General features: G+C 31.2%; 1 protein-coding gene and 3 long non-coding RNA genes across 6 annotated transcripts; 1 reads left to right on the forward strand and 3 right to left on the reverse strand.

Annotated features, from left to right (window-relative positions):
* Window positions 1-5,393: 5,393 nt before the first annotated feature.
* Window positions 5,394-5,922, reverse strand: LOC107057981 (uncharacterized). The gene is made up of 2 exons (XR_001471694.1): window positions 5,695-5,922; window positions 5,394-5,616 (listed from the first exon to the last, which is right to left on the reverse strand). It is a non-coding gene; the product is annotated as an uncharacterized lncRNA (long non-coding RNA).
* Window positions 5,923-6,121: 199 nt separating this feature from the next.
* LOC102587556 (uncharacterized) lies at window positions 6,122-10,980 on the forward strand. Of its 2 annotated transcripts, XR_001471693.1 has the most exons (5): window positions 6,123-6,322; window positions 6,569-6,700; window positions 6,788-8,342; window positions 8,436-8,521; window positions 10,052-10,980. It is a non-coding gene; the product is annotated as an uncharacterized lncRNA (long non-coding RNA). The 2 variants fall into 2 exon arrangements; XR_001471692.1 differs by lacking the exon at window positions 10,052-10,980 and having other exon boundaries at window positions 6,122-6,322; window positions 8,436-8,682.
* On the reverse strand, window positions 8,677-12,019 carry LOC107057982 (uncharacterized). Of its 2 annotated transcripts, none has more exons than XR_001471695.1 (3): window positions 11,794-12,019; window positions 10,989-11,054; window positions 8,677-9,156 (listed from the first exon to the last, which is right to left on the reverse strand). It is a non-coding gene; the product is annotated as an uncharacterized lncRNA (long non-coding RNA). The 2 variants fall into 2 exon arrangements; XR_001471696.1 differs by having other exon boundaries at window positions 8,677-9,161.
* A 1,498-nt stretch (window positions 12,020-13,517) lies between these two features.
* On the reverse strand, window positions 13,518-14,042 carry LOC107057971 (agamous-like MADS-box protein AGL61). Its single transcript, XM_015303158.1, has one exon. It carries the CDS (start codon window positions 14,040-14,042, stop codon window positions 13,518-13,520), a length of 525 nt encoding a protein of 174 aa, XP_015158644.1.
* Between the last annotated feature and the right edge of the window lie 3,657 nt (window positions 14,043-17,699).

Here is a 17,699-nt window from a genome sequence, read left to right on the forward strand (position 1 = left end):
TTCGATATCGTAATTTCGGTATTCGATTTTTATAACATTATATCATTACCATACCAATTTAATTTGGTATTTTGAAGTTCGGTTTCGGTATTCTACGGTATGGTAAATCGATAGCCATAATTTGTTCAACTTTGACAAATATATACTCGAATAATAGAGTATTATGACTTCGACAATTTAAAAAAGATCAGAATCGTATCATACTAACACATTACACATGTAGAAATATATATATATTTCAAAATAAAGTATAAACAACCCCTTTTGTTAATAAATTACATTTCAAATACATTTCAATCAAAATAGAGTAGTCAAAATTTCAACTTCTAAACATTTAGTTTATACTAATACTATATATATACGTTATTTAAGTAACTATATACTTCGGTATGATATTCAATATTTCGGTATATTATTTCTAAATATGAAATACCGTACCGAATATAAAAAAAATTAAAATGTATACCATATGTCATACCAAATTAAATACCATAATACCAAAATAATGGTATTAAAAATTTTAATATGATATGGTAATTCGGTATATACCATATCATATCCACCCTTACACACAACAAAGACTTTGCAGAAAATACTCGAATATATTTTTTATGCGGCATAATTTAGAATTTGATGGTACTTTCTTAATATCTATGGTTAAACCTTCTTATTTATCCTCATTGTTTTCGTCAAATCTAACAATCATAAATTATTAATCATTTATCAAAAACTAAAAGTGTTAATTTTAACAAAGTCAAAGAATCAAAATTATTTATTGTATATTTAAGAGACTATTTTCAACCTATCCTAAAAAACCAAAACTGTTTTGTGCACTTGGTGAAAGTGATAAAATCTCAATGATGAATGTAATTTATAAAGTAATATTTTTTATAATTGACATATATAAGACTAATAATTATAAGTTGTAATATTATTCTTTATCTTTCAGGTTATAACAATAATAAATTGCAAGTTTTAACATTTCAGTAAAATAAAAAAATGATTTAAATTAGCAATAAAAATCAATTAGTGTGAAAATTAAATAAGGTAAAAACGAATATAGTAGTAGTAAATAATTTGAAAAATAAATGATAATTAAGATGAGGAATAAAAATAAGAGATTCATAAAAAAGGGATATTTATTTTCCTTGCTTAGCTCTGAACAGTTAAAATTCTTTCAAACAAATTTATTTTCATTTTTTGTTCAAACATTTCTCTCTTCTCGAAATTCTCTTTTTAGTCTTCAGTCTCATCTATTTCATCTTCGTTTTTATTCAATAATCTTCACTTTCTTGTAATGGACGGTTTGTATCAGTACTAATAAAGCATGGTGGTAGATGGGATCCTTCAGGTAAGTGTTCTTTGCGAATTTTTATTTGTATTATTATACAAACCAAACGTAAAAAATGAACAATGATGATACTGGCTTTTTTTTCTCTCCAAATTTTGTTTGTGTGTAATAGTTTTTATTATGACTTTTTGAAAATTTTATAAAATTTTATATTTTGAAAATACATAAAATTTGTTTGAAATTAGTTTAGATTTTGATATGAACATTCATTTTTTTTTATGTTTCTAGTTAAGAAAATTACATAAAATTTATTTGAAATTGGTGTACTGGTTATATCATATTGGTACGATTTTCGCATTAAATTGGAATGAATTTCATATTCTGATTATCTAATAAATGAAAATTAATATTTGGAAGTGGTATTATTTTGATATTATATTGGAATGATTCTGATGTGAAAAAAGTGAAGACTTATGGCATGAAATAGGTATAGTTTTGACATGAATTATGCATGAAAATTGTGCATAACAATTGTATTAAATTTGTATATTGATTTCAAATTTTTTTTTGTGTATAACAATTTTAATTATGGCATTTTTAAAAAATGCATAATGTTATATTTTAGTATGAATAGTGAATTTGTTCATTATTTGTCTAAGTCATTTTTCAGTTTTTGGCAATTGATAATGTTTTTTTGGTATAATTTCTGGTTTGAATTGATTTTTTTGACATTATATTAGAATGTATTTTGTGAATAACAATGTAATGAATTTGGTATATTGTTTAAGAAATGACAAGGAAAATTTATAAGTTGAAATTATTTTGGTATTCTAGTGGCATGATCCTAGTATGAATAATTTATGACTTTTGGCATGAAAAAGGTATGAAATGTGTGAATAAGAGTTGTCTGAAATTTGTATATTGGTATAACATATGTATTTTTACTTTGTATCATGTAATATCGACACAGTGAATTTTTGATGGAACAAGCAAATATGTACAAAATGATAAGATACCTTGCAGACATGCAATGCCAGTTCTTAGGTATAGAAGACTGCATGAAACAAATTATTGCTCTCCCTTTTATAGCTTGAAGAATTTTGAAGATGTATATGCGATCCCTATTGAACCTCTACCATGTGAGAGTACGTGGGATACCAAGTTATGTGTTTGAGCCTAAGTTGTTGCCGCCTTGTTCAAAAAGAACTGTAGGAAGACCGTAACTTGAACGCTGAAAGGGTTTTGCTGATGTGAAATTCAAAAGGTCCAAAGTTACATGCAATACATGTCATCGAGAGGGCCACAACAGGAGGACATGTTCAAATTACCCTGCACCAAAAAAATCATAATTTATAGTTGTGACAAAATCATGTTTTATTTTATTTTGTGTTTTAAACTTATGTTTTGTTTTAATTGTGACAATGTACTCATTATTTTTCAAATAAATGGTGAGTAGTTTATTAAGTATTGCCGGTATGCAATTGGTGTACATTTGGTATGCAACTGAATTTTCATTGATACTAATTAATGTAATTTACAATTGATATTCATTTGGTATTCAGTTGGTGTCCCACTTGAAAAAAAAGGACATAAAACAAGATGTAATTGAGGTGGATACAATATATAATGGTCACTATTTTACATTTTCAAATTCATTTTACAATATTTATACAAGGTGGATACCAACTTCATACATCTTTTAGTTTTTAGTTTTTTGTCTTAAATTTTCAAGTTAAAAATACCAATTATATATATTACAAAATGGATACCAATTATATACAAATTGAATACCAATTTAATGCCACTCTTAATTTTTCAACTTGGAGATCAATGAGAAACAATGTAAGCCAACATAAAACTATTTCATGTGATTTTAATTGGTGTTCATTTGGTTTCAAACTGATATCCAAACTAAAACTAGTTAATGTTGTATCCAATTTGTATGCAGTTTGTATAGAGCTGGTATCCCGAAATTATACGAAACAATATGTAATTCATTTTTTTGACAAAACTAGTTAATTGTAACAATGTATACAACTATAGTGTATTATGTTTATGAGGTGTTTTTAATACTAAAGTCCAATAAAAATCTAGCCAATGCTGATATCCAAATTGTATACACTTGGTATCTAACTTGAAATTTTTCACAAATTTAAAATAAAGATGTACAAAGTTGGTATCTAACTGGAGCACTTACTAAAAGAATAAATATGACAATGTAAAACACTGCATATTGTATTATTGTAAAAAACTGTAGCAAAAACAAATATATTTCATCCAAAAATTAAAAAAGACCTATAACTATTAAAAGTCTAAGCTGCAATCAACTATTTCAAATTTGATTTTCGTGGTTTTGGTGTAGGATAATTGTTGGTATCCAAAGCATGTTCTTTGTTTCACTTTTCTTCTCCTTTCCCGGAATTTGTTTCTTCTTTGAAAGGTAACAACTTTTCTTGTCGGACTTGCATTCTTGTTTGGCAACGGCGTTTGAGTCAATATGTTAAAGGTCGGAGCCTTGATTTCAACAGTAGAACTCACTTTTACTAATATGAGGTTCTTTCTAGGAGTATGCTCAAGTTTAATCGACATGTTTTATCAAAAATCCTAAAAACTTAATTCTTATTATAGTGAATTTGGCCTTTCTTTTGATTGTAGAATGAAGATTTTCGGGTGATATTGAGATGTAGAAACAGTTTCTACAAGAGATGAGAGAGCAGGTGAAAGAGAAAATATTTTTCTATGGTTGATTCTTTATTTATATCACTTAATAATAAAAATATAATTGTAGAAGACAATAAAAAAAGAAGTAAAAAAAGAACAAGCATCAAGGTAAAATCCCTAAAAATGTGTAAGAGATAATTATGATTGATTCTTTATTTATATCACTTAATAATAAAAATATAATTGTAGAAGACAATAAAAAAAGAAGTAAAAAAAGAACAAGCATCAAGGTAAAATCCCTAAAAATGTGTAAGAGATAATTATGATTGATTCTTTATTTATATCACTTAATAATAAAAATATAATTGTAGAAGACAATAAAAAAAGAAGTAAAAAAAGAACAAGCATCAAGGTAAAATCCCTAAAAATGTGTAAGAGATAATTATGATTGATTCTTTATTTATATCACTTAATAATAAAAATATAATTGTAGAAGACAATAAAAAAAGAAGTAAAAAAAGAACAAGCATCAAGGTAAAATCCCTAAAAATGTGTAAGAGATAATTATGATTGATTCTTTATTTATATCACTTAATAATAAAAATATAATTGTAGAAGACAATAAAAAAAGAAGTAAAAAAAGAACAAGCATCAAGGTAAAATCCCTAAAAATGTGTAAGAGATAATTATGATTGATTCTTTATTTATATCACTTAATAATAAAAATTTAATTATAGAAGACTAATTATTTAATAAAGTGAAATTAAATTGATTTATAAATAAAAAGTGATCTGTTATAACCCGCAATTAAAATGTTATAAACAATAATATTTTAAAAGTAGATTTAAAATCAGTAATATTTCCCCTTAAATATATATTGGGGGGGGGGGTGATTTTTCCATTTATAAAAGCTCATTTGACAAAATGAGATTTATAAGGCAACTTCTTTGAGTGAAATTTATTTGCTAAATACAATTTATTTAATAATAATATAAGAATAAGAACAGGGATGGTTCAGTGAGGTTTGGGTCTGGATCAATAGTCTTCTGTACCAGGAATGAAGAAGGGGAGATGATATATGCTGAAACTAGGTTACTAGAGGAGGTCTCTGTGATTGAAGCTGACGAAGTTAAGGCGATTAGAATTGGTATAGACTATTGCTTACAACACAATCTAGTACCTTTGATTATTGAAACAGATTCATTAATGGCTCAAAAAGTTATAAATGGAATATGGGAGGTCCCTTGGTTGATAACTCGAGATAAAAGCCATATAAAGGACCTGATGATGAATAGGGAGGTGGAGGTGGTGCATACATATCGGGAGGGGAACATATTTAGCAGATTTTTTCACTAATTATGCTTTTGATTTTGCAGGCACACATATACACCAATTTTATATTATGCAAGAATTTCCACAGCAAGCAAAAACAATTATTCAATTGGAAAAAAACAGCATGCCATATCTAAGAATAAAAAGAGTTCAAAATACTGGGTACAAGCTACAGGAGTAAACAACAGGCGAGCTGAATCAAGGAAGCTAAACATACAACAAACAACTGAGGAAGCATAGGATACTTTCAATAACAGATTTCTCAATACCTGTTTTGACAACTGAACACTTTTTCCTCTTTAACAGTGGTACCAACTCCTTTGGGATTCATTCTGTTGAGAGGAAAATTTGTAAGTTGAAATAATGGGAAAATGAGAAAGGTATGGGGAAGGATTCAAATCGACTCACACCTTTTGTTTTAAGTCTAGCTATGTCACATTCATGTTGAAGAAGTCTTCGTTGGTGTTGAATCATGATGTCAGTGAGAAGTTTTGACATCCAGATGATTACAAGCCGAACATGGAAGTGTTTGTAGTGCTACTGAGGATCGGAGGTGTTTTTTATGTTGGGCGTTCACATCGCCGGCGCACAACTGGAGCTCCACGATTTTGTTGGAAATTGTAGGGGGAGCTGAAGAGATTTTCTTTTTTCTGTTTTAGGATATCTTTTCCGGGTTTGGGCCACTTTTGGGCTCAAGCCTTTGTACTTTTTTGATTTGTTTTTTTTGTTTATCATTAATAAAAGGCCCATCTTGGGCATCTTCAAATTTTTTTAAAAAAATCATGATTCGTTATTGAATATTATTAATTGTGATAGTATTAAATTGAATCGATTACAGGTTTGTTGAAATTCCAATGAGAAAAAATAGGTTTTTGTGACATTTATAACTTCACATAAATCTTTTGTTTCAATCAGGTTGTAGCGGCATTTGGGAATGGCGAACAACTAGTATGAGTACGTGTAATGTTTTGAGGTGGAAGACGAAGTAATGTACCCAAATATCATTGTTGTTCAAATTGATGGCCGCGACTTTGGCAGGTAATGAGATGTTTAAATGTTTACGGTTTGCATGTACCTTTATTTTTTGTCTTGTTATCTTTCTGCAAATTAAGGTAAAGGTGTTGAAATCTAGAGATATCCAGTTAAAATTCTATTGAAGTATAGGTCTGTGTTCAGGTTAAGTGCTAGTTCTTGTCAATTGGTGTTGGTAGCTTGTGAATATACTCTTGCTCCATTTTGGGTTTTGTGGTATTTGATTTTCTAATTTGCATTGTATATGTTTAGTTTCTCGGAGAAGCATGGATTTGAGAAGCCGAATGATGACAAAGCCTTGAACTTGATGAATGCTTGTGCTATTAAGGTATTAGAGAACTTCTCTGATGTTATATTTGCGTATGGATTTACTGATGAGTACAGGTATGATGCGTTTCTTACTATTAGACAGTTATACCCTTTTTCTTCCCCCTTGAAAAGCTTGACAATGTGGTACAACGATTTATGTAGTTTCGTTTTGAAGAAGGAAATCACATTTTACCAGAGGCGAGCAAGGTTTGTAACCTATTTCATATCTCAAGAATTTGATATCAGTGTTTATCAATAATTATTTTTGGCTCTTCGGACGAGTAATTTGAATGATGCACTTTGTCTTGTTAGTATTCATATATCGCTGGTATGATACAAAATTATTGTTCTTGCATTGACTCTTGTTTGAGTAGCGATAAAACAATACTTGTTTACTTTTCTTGTCTTATGCTTCTTGAACACTCTTTGAACGATTGCATGATAACTTTGTACGTGATTCAACTAGAATCATCTTTTCTGTTAACTACAATATACAAATCTCTTCCTCAGCTGTTGGTTTGCTAGATCATGTCCCATTTGTCTTTGATTTTAGATCATCTAAGCAATTTTTTTTGGATTCCTGACACCAACAATCTGTCATTATTTTAAACTTGACTGTTACATTGTCCTAGTGCTGATTGCTGAGGAACTGTATATTATATAACCAGTCTCTAACAGTGAAGCTAATTCAATTATGCTCAGGGATGCTGCTGCCTCTTGGATAGTTTATCAACTTTTTATCTCTTTCTTAACCGCCCATGTCTATACCAGTTTGAACTGTCCTTCAATTACCCTTCTTTAGCATGTTTTTGTTAAAGTGGGTTAGAGTGCAAGTGTGCAACATTGATCGGGGAATGGATTGATGGTTTGCTTATATGGACTTTGGCAATCCTCCCCTCATGAGCTAGCTTTTGGGGTTGAGTTAGAACCAAGGTCCATTACTTTATCATGGTGTCATAGTTAGGTCTAACCCATTCATTGTTTCGATGTTGGACCCCCCTCTTATATTGTCCACTCTCCGATGTCCAGTCCTTGACGTGCGGGGGTGTTGAGTCCCATATCGGTGGGCATTAAGGAATTTGGTCTCCTAATATGATCTTGATCAATCCTTCCCTTATGAGCTAGCTTTGGGGGTTGACCTAGGTTATATATTTCTTGTTTTTTGTTAATCATTTTTGAGATTTTGTTAATGAGAAGGAAAATCAGCTCCAAATCGCTATAGCCTATAGGCCCTTGTGGTAGCTGGCTTGAGGAAATGCATAGTAAGCAGTATTAGGGAAATATAGAGATTGATCACAAACTTTTCTTAAGAAGGCACCAGGACAACCTTAAGGCGTGGTCAGCTTGGCTGTCCACACATTTGTCTTCTCACTAAGATGACCACCATATATATGTTTTCGTTTTCAAGATACTTATGTGGAGTTGAGTAAAATGGATTATAAGATACAAAATATCCCACTTGAATTAGTCAAGAAGACAAAGAAAAGAGAGATGTAAAATAATCCTAGTTTCTTCATTTGAGACGAAGTTGCTCAGAAATTTCAACGTGCAGCAAAATCCTATCCATTATTGTGTATTTCTTCTCATCCACATATGTAACCAAATGGAAATAGTTCTTTTCTCAAAAAGAGGTAAGTGTGCCTCCATCATTCCATTCACGAGTTATCTACATCAATGGAGGTTCTTCAGGCATATCTTCTATGGAGACAAACAGAATGTGAGTTCTCGTATTGAATATTTCCAATTAATTGTTACTGGAGGAGTTGAGTTCTTAAAATCTGATGCTAAAGGATATTGGTTCTTCTTACAGGTCATATAAGCAATCAATACAATACTTGTTTGTGGAAGCTGGTGTTTTCTGGAAAGTTAGAAAAGGAGGCGAAAGAGATTCTTAAGGTGCTGAAATTAACTCAAGTTTGAGAATAAAAAATTGAATTGTTTCCTCAATAATATGACATGCGTATTTACGGTTTTTTTCTTCAATGTTATTCTTTTTCGATTTCAAATTTTAGTTAATACTAAATAAATATAATGTTAAAAATCATAAGAAGAAAAGTAGAATGAAGTTAAAAAGAAGAAGCTCGGATTGGTCCACTACCAGATCACATAGTGGTTAGGAATCAGGAGTTGGTGTCAGGTCCACCACTCTTCAGAATTTACTGGCCCAGACCGGCCTCTTAAGAAAGGGTCCGGTTCGTGAACCAGACCATCTCCCTGGGCCAGAGGCCAAGTGTGTCAGTCCTGGTCCAGGCCAAACTTGCCAGATATAGTAGCAGGTGGTTTTCATATGCTAGTAGCTACAGAAGGTACGCAGTTATATGCATTTAGTGACTTCATTTGCACAAAGCAAGATGCTTATTAGAGAAGGTCTTAGAAAATGACTATTATGTGAAGAAAAAAGTATTAAAGCTCCCAGCAAAGGTTTCTGGAGTGATAGCTCTGCATACATATCTATGATCTCCTATGGATTACTCGTCTACAGTTTGTTACCTGGAATTTATGTGTTGAACTCCTTTCAAAAATGTCAATACCTGCACTGCACAGATTGAGAAGTGTTACTTAGATCATGAAGCTGATTTTTCCAAATTTTACTCTTGCTATATATGATTTAGATGAACCACATAACTTGAAGCTAACTAATGGTAAACTTGGGGCCAAATTTTGGATTGGACTGAAGATTCTAAGTTATAGGTCAAGTCACAAGATATATATCTTTTTCTCTATCTGTACTTTTTGTTTTGATAACCCTGGTGCCTTGGAACAGCTTGCATGCACCTCGACTATTCCACGGGATACCTGTCACCTCCCACTAGCCAATTAACTCTGCCCACCAAGGCTAGGAGCCTAGGACAGATGTGAAGAAATCACCTAGTGTTTTTGTATATACTGGGATTTGAACCTCAGACCTCATGGTTCTCAATCCACTTCATTGACTACTAGGCTATGGGTGCTCCATCTGTACTCAAAGAATGTACAAAAGCATTTTCCAATCTTTAAATCTTTTTCCACTTCTGTTCGGAATTTCGAGTGTGCCTTGTCTAATATGCTTTCAATCAGTCAATTCTCATATATGTGATGTGCTCCTTACAATATCGTTATAGATGAATTATGACCTCCCTAGTTGTTTATATCTTCTTTCCCTTAGGTACTCTTCTTGTATCAAAACGGTGCTCTAAGGGGAAAAAAAATTCTACCCTCATTACTTTTTCATCTTGCTTGGTTTTGCTCCAAAGATGAAATTTTTAATGATTGATGGTTGTATTCACCAATTTTTGCAATAATAGCTTGGGCCATGGTAGGATTAACTGCATTTTTATATTTTGGATCTACTTACTTTTGAAGGCATTTAAACACATCATTTTTCAAATTTATGGTTAGACTCAAAGAACCCTAGACTTGAGGCTTAATAGTGTTCGACAAAAGCAGGGGACACAAAAGCAGGAGCAAACTGAATTACTCTTTCAGCAGTTTGGTATCAACTACAAGGACCTTCCACAGATTTTTCGTCAAGGGTCTTGTGCCATCAAGATAAAGGTAGTTACTTTCATCCCCCTTCTCCTAGAAGAGTATATATTGGTATATGCATGTGATGCATGTGCCACTATCCTTTTTTTTGTTTTTTAGATTTGAAAGATAGATAAATATGGCATTTGGATATGAAAAACACTGTTTTGAAAACAATTGATGTGTGTGCTTTTCTGTTTTGGAAGATTTGTTTTAGGAACTTTTTTGAAGAATGGTTTAGTATTAAAAAAATTGAGGCTGAAGGAATGGTTTTGATGGCTTTTTGAACGAGAGAGAGAAAGAGAGAAGACACTTCTGTGTATTTGTCCGTCTTTGTTAACAAACTTACCCTAAGGACCGCACACACTCTCTCTTTTTGTTCTAAATTCTTCTCTTTCCTTCTTGCAAAAAGTAAACCTAGCCCTATAATCTTAGAGAAATGTTTTTTTTTTGGGTAGAATTTAGCAGGTTCTTTGACTTGAAATTAAAATGTTAGTGTATTCATACGTACGCCTAAAAATGGGTAAGAGTAGTAGTAATTGAACTCCACAGTCTGAGCCTTGTTAAGGTCATCCTATTGTTGTGCTTTTTCATGGAGCAGTTATGTGTAACTCTTATATTTTTTATATAAAAATGGCATGTGCATTAAAGGACTCTTTTGCGGCAAGTAGACATATTCTTTTCTCTATGCTTAAACCATGAACTCTCACCCCCACCTATAGGGGTAGGAAGGGAAGAGAAGGAGGTATACAATGCAGTTTACTCATCACTATACGTGGGTACTTCATATCATGCATCTTCATGTCCAGGGGCAGAGCCACCTTATAAATAGAAGAAAAGGAATAATTTGCAACTTCACCTGTGAGTTGTGACCTGCAGCCTGCCCAATTAGGCCATCACTAAACTCAAAAGGGCATAATTTTACCTGTTCAAATATCAAATTTGTGCAAATGGTAAGTTTTCACCTCAATACCTCGTCACCTGTGGGCTGTGCTGCTGTTCAAATGATCACTAACTGTACAACAATCAACACTCAACGATATACTCTCCAAACTCCAGCAATCTATGCCATACAGTTTGGCTTTTGCCTTCAAATTTCGACAAGCATTCAACTTGCAACTTACCATGTCATTGACTTAAATATTCAAACAAAACTGATTCTAGGGATGATAGACACTCATGACTCAACACTACTTCATGAATACTCATTTAACACAAATGTCAACAGAGTTGCAACTTAATTACAGAAAGACGCAGTACATTACAATTTACAGTTCACAGATCACACAAATAATCACATAGTTGCATTCAATGAATAAAAAAAACTCTAATCTGAGCTCGTAGAGTGCTACTCGTGTTGTTTTCCACAAGTTTATTAGATTCCATTATTAATTTAGCATCAAAATAAAGATTATGAATCTGAGTAAATTGGAACATGAAAAAGAATAGTTGCGAAATAGCAGTGGAATTAAGATTTTCACTACAAAATATCAAATAAGCTTGAGTCTTGATAACTTTTAGGTGGAGAACATTGTATCCCTGCAGCCTATCCCGCTGATGAATTTAAATTCAAATTCAAATTAATCGAGTCAATAAAATTTACGAACCAAATGGTTAAAACAAACTAGTAATTCAGTATATTCACAGAGAAAACAAACTAGTACCTTCGAGGCGCGACTCGCGAGCGTGAGCAGTGGGCAGTGGCCACTGGCCACTGGCCAGTGAGTAGCGGGCTGCGCGACGCCTGCGAGCACTCAGCGAGAACTGAGCGGCAGCGCCGGCTGGCCTGAGAGTGACTGACGAGAGTTGAGACTAGAGAGATGAGCTGCGTGGGGCGTTAGGGATTTAAGTTTAGGATTTCTGTCCTCTATGGGGCATGGGTTGAATAGTGATTAGTTAATAGGGTGTAAAGACTAAAGAATATATATATATATATATATATATATTGAAATATATATTTCGTTTATTACGGTTAATCGATTTTCTTCAGCTAAAAAATTTAAAATTGAACCGAAAAAATGAAATATTGAATTTTGAAATCGAAATCGAAATCAATCGAAGAAACCGAAATTAAAAATATTCGGTTCGATTGGTTTTTTCGATTTTAACCATATTATGCCCAACCCTAACTGATAATAGAATAGCAGATGCACTATCAAGAAAGGAAGAATAAGGTGAGAGATTTAATTAATCTATATTGGGGGAAGAATAAATGTGTATAAATATCATGGTATTCTATCTCTTATAAGTATTATTTCATGTAATTAGTTTATCAACAAAGTTTATTTTATTCTAGTAATGAAGGGTAAGAATATTGTCGGACGTCAAAAAAATTTCATGAAACAATATAAAACAAAGCCGCTCGATATGCCTCCTTTTTGAAACACCGATTGAGTTTATATAAAGTGGTTGGTGAACTCACTCAACAACACAATGTTGACAAAGGAATAGTTCTTTCTTCTCCAACGAATAAACCTTATTCATTTTTTCATCCAACTACTGAAGCAATTGCTCACCGTTTTTTTAATCCAAATATAGAATTAAATGACACTACACAATTTGTTGCAACACATGTTCGAAACAAGGTGAATGAAATCGAATATTAATCTGCAGAGTTTAAAATTAGAGAAGATGTTGCAAGCAATCAAACAATTATACTTGATCAAGTGAAACATTGAAAGAAATTGGTGGGTGGGAGGATATTTATCAACTCAAGACTAATGAGTTAATTAATTTTGAAGCTTGATTAAATATTACCGATTTTAACATGAAATATCTTCGGGAACATTTGAAAAATAAAATTGCATCTAATGCTTCATAAATAGATTTATCTCTACATTAAATTTTTTTTAAATTCTATTATTGGTTCAACTTATTTTACAAACTTTTTAATTTTATATTGATGATGTTGTTACATGTACTCTACAATGATATTTATTATGAAATAATATTATTTTCATTAAAATAATATATTTTTTCTCTTACATGATTGACCATGTATTCTTCAAAAGTCTAATGTTTAATGTAATTTTTTTATTTATATATTTTAAGTATTAAATAAATGTAAAAAAAATTATCAATGAGTGACGGTAAAAATTAAACATATAACTTTTTTTTAAATTTTATATCGCAAAAAAGGCAAAAACACAATAAATTGAGTAATATACTTTACCTGAAATACTTATAAAACAAAACATAAAAAAAATGAGACCAAACATGTAAGAGAAAAAATATATTAATATAAATAGAAATAATATTTTATAACAAATATCATTGTAGAGTACATGTAATAGCTAGCATCATCAATATAAAAGAATATAAAATTAATTAAAAAATAAAAGCAGAACAAATAATAAAATTTCAAAAACTAATGTAGAGATGAATCTGCTTATGAAGCATTAGATGCAACTTCATTTTCCAATTGTTTCAAACGATTTTTCATGTTAAAATCAGCAACATCTAGCCAAGCTTCAAACTGAGTCACCTCATCAGTTTTGAGTTTTTCTACATCCTCCCACCAACCAATTTCTCTCATCTCTTTGGCTTGGTCAAGTATAACGCTTTGCTTGCTTGCAAAATCTTCCCTAATTTTTAACTCTGTTAGTTTATATTCTATTTCATTCACATTGTTTCGAACACATGTTGCAGCAAGTTTTGTAGTGTCACCTAATTCTACATTTGGTTTCATCAAACGCTGAGAAACTACTTCAACAGTTGGATGAAAAAATGAGTAAGGCTTATTCGTCGGAGAAGAAAGAACTATTCCTATATCAACATCATGTTGTTGAACGAGATCACCAGCCAACTTGTATAAACTCAATCGATGTTCTAAGAATGAGGCATATCGAGCAGCTTCGTTTTCTATTTTTTCCATGGGAATTTTGTGATGTCCGACAGTCTTATTACCCTCCATTACTAGAATAACATAAACTTTGTTGGTGAACTAATTTCAAGAAATGGTACTTGTAAATGATATATTACCATGCTATTTATACACATAAGTTCTCCCCCCAATATAAATAAATTAGATTTCTTACCATATTATATATGGAAAGTAGCATAAATAAGAATCTAACTATAAAAAAATTAAATTATCATATACTTAAAGATGATATGCACTCAATAAAATTAGTGAAATTTGAAACTTCTAGTTAAAAAGGAAAATATTTTAATATACTTACTTAATTTTATCATATTTTAATTATCAAATATAAATATAATTTGAAGAAACATTAGTTAATACAAAAAGAAAATTTTAAAATAAATTAAAGTTCTTACCATATTGTATATGGAAAGTAGCATGAATAAAAAATATAATGATAAAAGTAATTTTATCAAATACTTAAAAAGGATATGCACTCAATAAAATTAGTTAAATTTGAAATTTCAAGTTACAAAGGGAAATATTTTAATGTACTTACTTAATTTTATCATATTTTAATTATTAAATATAAAATAATTTTAAGAAACATTAGTTACATATTAAAAAAATAAATTATTTAGGAGGGATAAAACACAAGTACCATCCCGAATTATATTCAAAATTTCAACAACATATTTAAACTTAAGTAGGATCATATTACCTCACCCCCACCCCCCACCCCTCTCTGGACTAATTTATTACTAGTTTTCATACTCATTTTATGCTGACGTGGAGCCAAGACCCAATTTAAGTATCAATAGTGATATACATGTGTCGAGTGTATAAATTTTTATTTTATTTATTTTCAATTTATTTATATTTTTTCTTTTCTTTTTAATTTTAAATAAACATTTTTTTGTTTTCTTTGCTTTATATTTAAACTAAATTAATACATGTAATTTTATTTTATTTTTAAAAAATGCCTTACATTTAAACTTCTTCTTCTTTTGATTGCTTTACTCTTTTTACTCTATTGATTTTATTTATTTATTTTTCCTTTTCTTTTTTTAATTTAATTTTAAATTTAATTCCAAATGTCTTGTATTTAGAATAAATCTATTATATCAAAATAAATTAAGGAAATCAATAAAATAATTCAAGAGTTTATTTGTGCATTGTAAATCTCAATTGCATTATATAAATATATCAAAAAACTATCTTGAAAAGGAAAATATATCATTGTGCGTACTGAAATTCTTATAAAGTATTTATTATTATCAAATCAGATTCTCCACTTGCACTAAAGGATGTGAATTACATGTGTTTATTGAAATTCATTAAATTAAAGTAGACATTAGTCAATATCGTAAGAATAGATACAAATTGTATATATATAATTCTTTTTTGAACTTCATAACATCATAAAAAATTGCATGCTTTAACATCGATAAAAAAAATTAATTAGCTAATAGCATGATTGGAATAGTATTATAGGTGAAACTCTTACTCAATACATATACTAAATTACTTATATACGTATACTAAATTAATCCATGCATATACTAAATTACTTATACACGTATACTAAATTAATGAATACATATACTAAATTACTTATATTATAATTTATATATGTACACATCTCGGTGAATTAATAAGGATGAATGAGGTATTTTTTTAAATTTATTTAATGAAAAAGAGACGAAGTCAATTTATTTAGCCCATGAATTTGGTGCTCCGGAGCACCCAAAAATTTTTCCTACAAAAACTTTATGAGGTCCTCCGTAATGAGTTGGGGAATCACCACGTATACTCACACCATATTTTTAACGCATATTTCTGCATTTACAGACACTTTTTTAGAAACTTGCCAAAATCCTCGACTTTTCATGTGTATTAGCCCATGGATTTGGCGCCCCGGAGCACTCAAAATATTTATCTTAAAAAACTTTATGAGAACCTCTGTAATGAGTTAGGGAACCACCACATATACTCACACTATTTCTAACGCCTGTTTCCGCATTTACAGACCATTTTAAGGAAATATCCAAATTCTTCAATTTTTTTGTGTGTGCTCATGAATCTGGCGCCCCGGAGCACCCAAATTTTTCTGCTCAAAAAACTTTATGAGGACCTTCATAATGAGTTGGAGAACCACCACGTATACTCACACCATTTTTTAAAGCTTATTTCCGCATTTACAAAACCTTTTTTAGGAACTATCCAAATACCTCGATTTTTCGTATGTCATGGATCAAGTGCCCCGGAGCACCTAAAACTTTTTTCTCAAAAAACTTTATTAGGACCTCCGTAATGAGTTGGGGAACCACCACGTATACTCACACAATTTTTAACGCATATTTCTGCATTTACATACTCTTTTTTAGGAATTACCCGAATTTCTCAATTTTTCGTGTATATTAACCCATGGATCTGGAGCCCCGAAGCACCTAAAAAAAATTTCTCAAAAAACTCTATGAGGACCTCTGTAATTAGATGGAAACCACCACATATACTCACACCATTTTTAACGCTTATTTCCGCATTTAGAGACCTTGTTTTTAGCTATTACCCAAATTTCTCTATTTTTCGTGTGTATTAGCCCATGAATTTGGCGCCCCAACCCAACATTTTTTTCTCAAAAAACTTTATGAGGACCTTCGTAATGAGTTGGGGAATGACCACGTATATTCACACCATTTTTAACACCTATTTCCGCATTCACATACCTTTTTTTAGGAATTACCCAAATTCCTCTATTTTTCTTGTGTTAGCCCATAGATCTAACTCCCTGGGCACCCAAACTTTTTTTTCATAAAAATCTTAATAAGGACATAAGTAATTAGTTGGGGAACCACCACGTATACTCACACTATTTTTAACGCTTATTTATGCATTTACAAACCTTTTTTTAGGAATTACCAAATTCCTCGAATTTTTGTGTGTAATATTCAATAGATTTGGCGCCCCTGAGCACTCCAAATTTTTTTTTAAAAAAACTTTATGAGGACCTCCGTAATAAGTTGGGGAACCACCATGTATACTCACTCCATTTTTTAACATCTATTTTAGCATTTACAGACCCTTTTTTAGAAATTACCAAAAATCTCTCAATTTTTCGTGTATATTAGCCATGAATCTGGAACCCCGGAGCATCCAAAATTTCTTTCTAAAAAAACTTTTTTAAGACCTCTGTAATGAGTTGGGGAACCACCACGTATATTTACACCACGCCTATTTTTGTATTTACAAACCCATTTTTAGGAATTAAGAAAATTCCTCGATTTTTCATGTGTATTAGCCCATGGAAATGACGCCTCACTGGGCAATGGCGATGATGATGACTTCAGGTGCTGAATGAAGATAAGGTCTCACTAGTCGATGACGATGATGATGACTTCCCAGTGTGACAATGATGATGAATTTCTGGTGATGAATGAAAATAAGGCCTCACTAGGAAATTACGATGATGATGACTTTACAGTGTTGAATGAAAATAAAGTCTCATTGGGTGATGACGATGATGATGACTTTCCGTTATTGAATGAAAATAAGGCATCATTAGGCAATGACGATGATGATGACTTTCGGTGCTGAATGAAGATAAGGCTTTACTGAGCGATGCCGATGATGATGACTTTCTAGTGCTGAATGAAGATAAGGCCTCACCCCACCCCCGAGGTGAGGGCCTCTTTCCTCCGCCCCACC

The sequence above is a fragment of the Solanum tuberosum genome, unplaced genomic scaffold, assembly GCF_000226075.1.
Source record: "Solanum tuberosum cultivar DM 1-3 516 R44 unplaced genomic scaffold, SolTub_3.0 scf00419, whole genome shotgun sequence".
Taxonomy (NCBI): domain Eukaryota; kingdom Viridiplantae; phylum Streptophyta; class Magnoliopsida; order Solanales; family Solanaceae; genus Solanum; species Solanum tuberosum.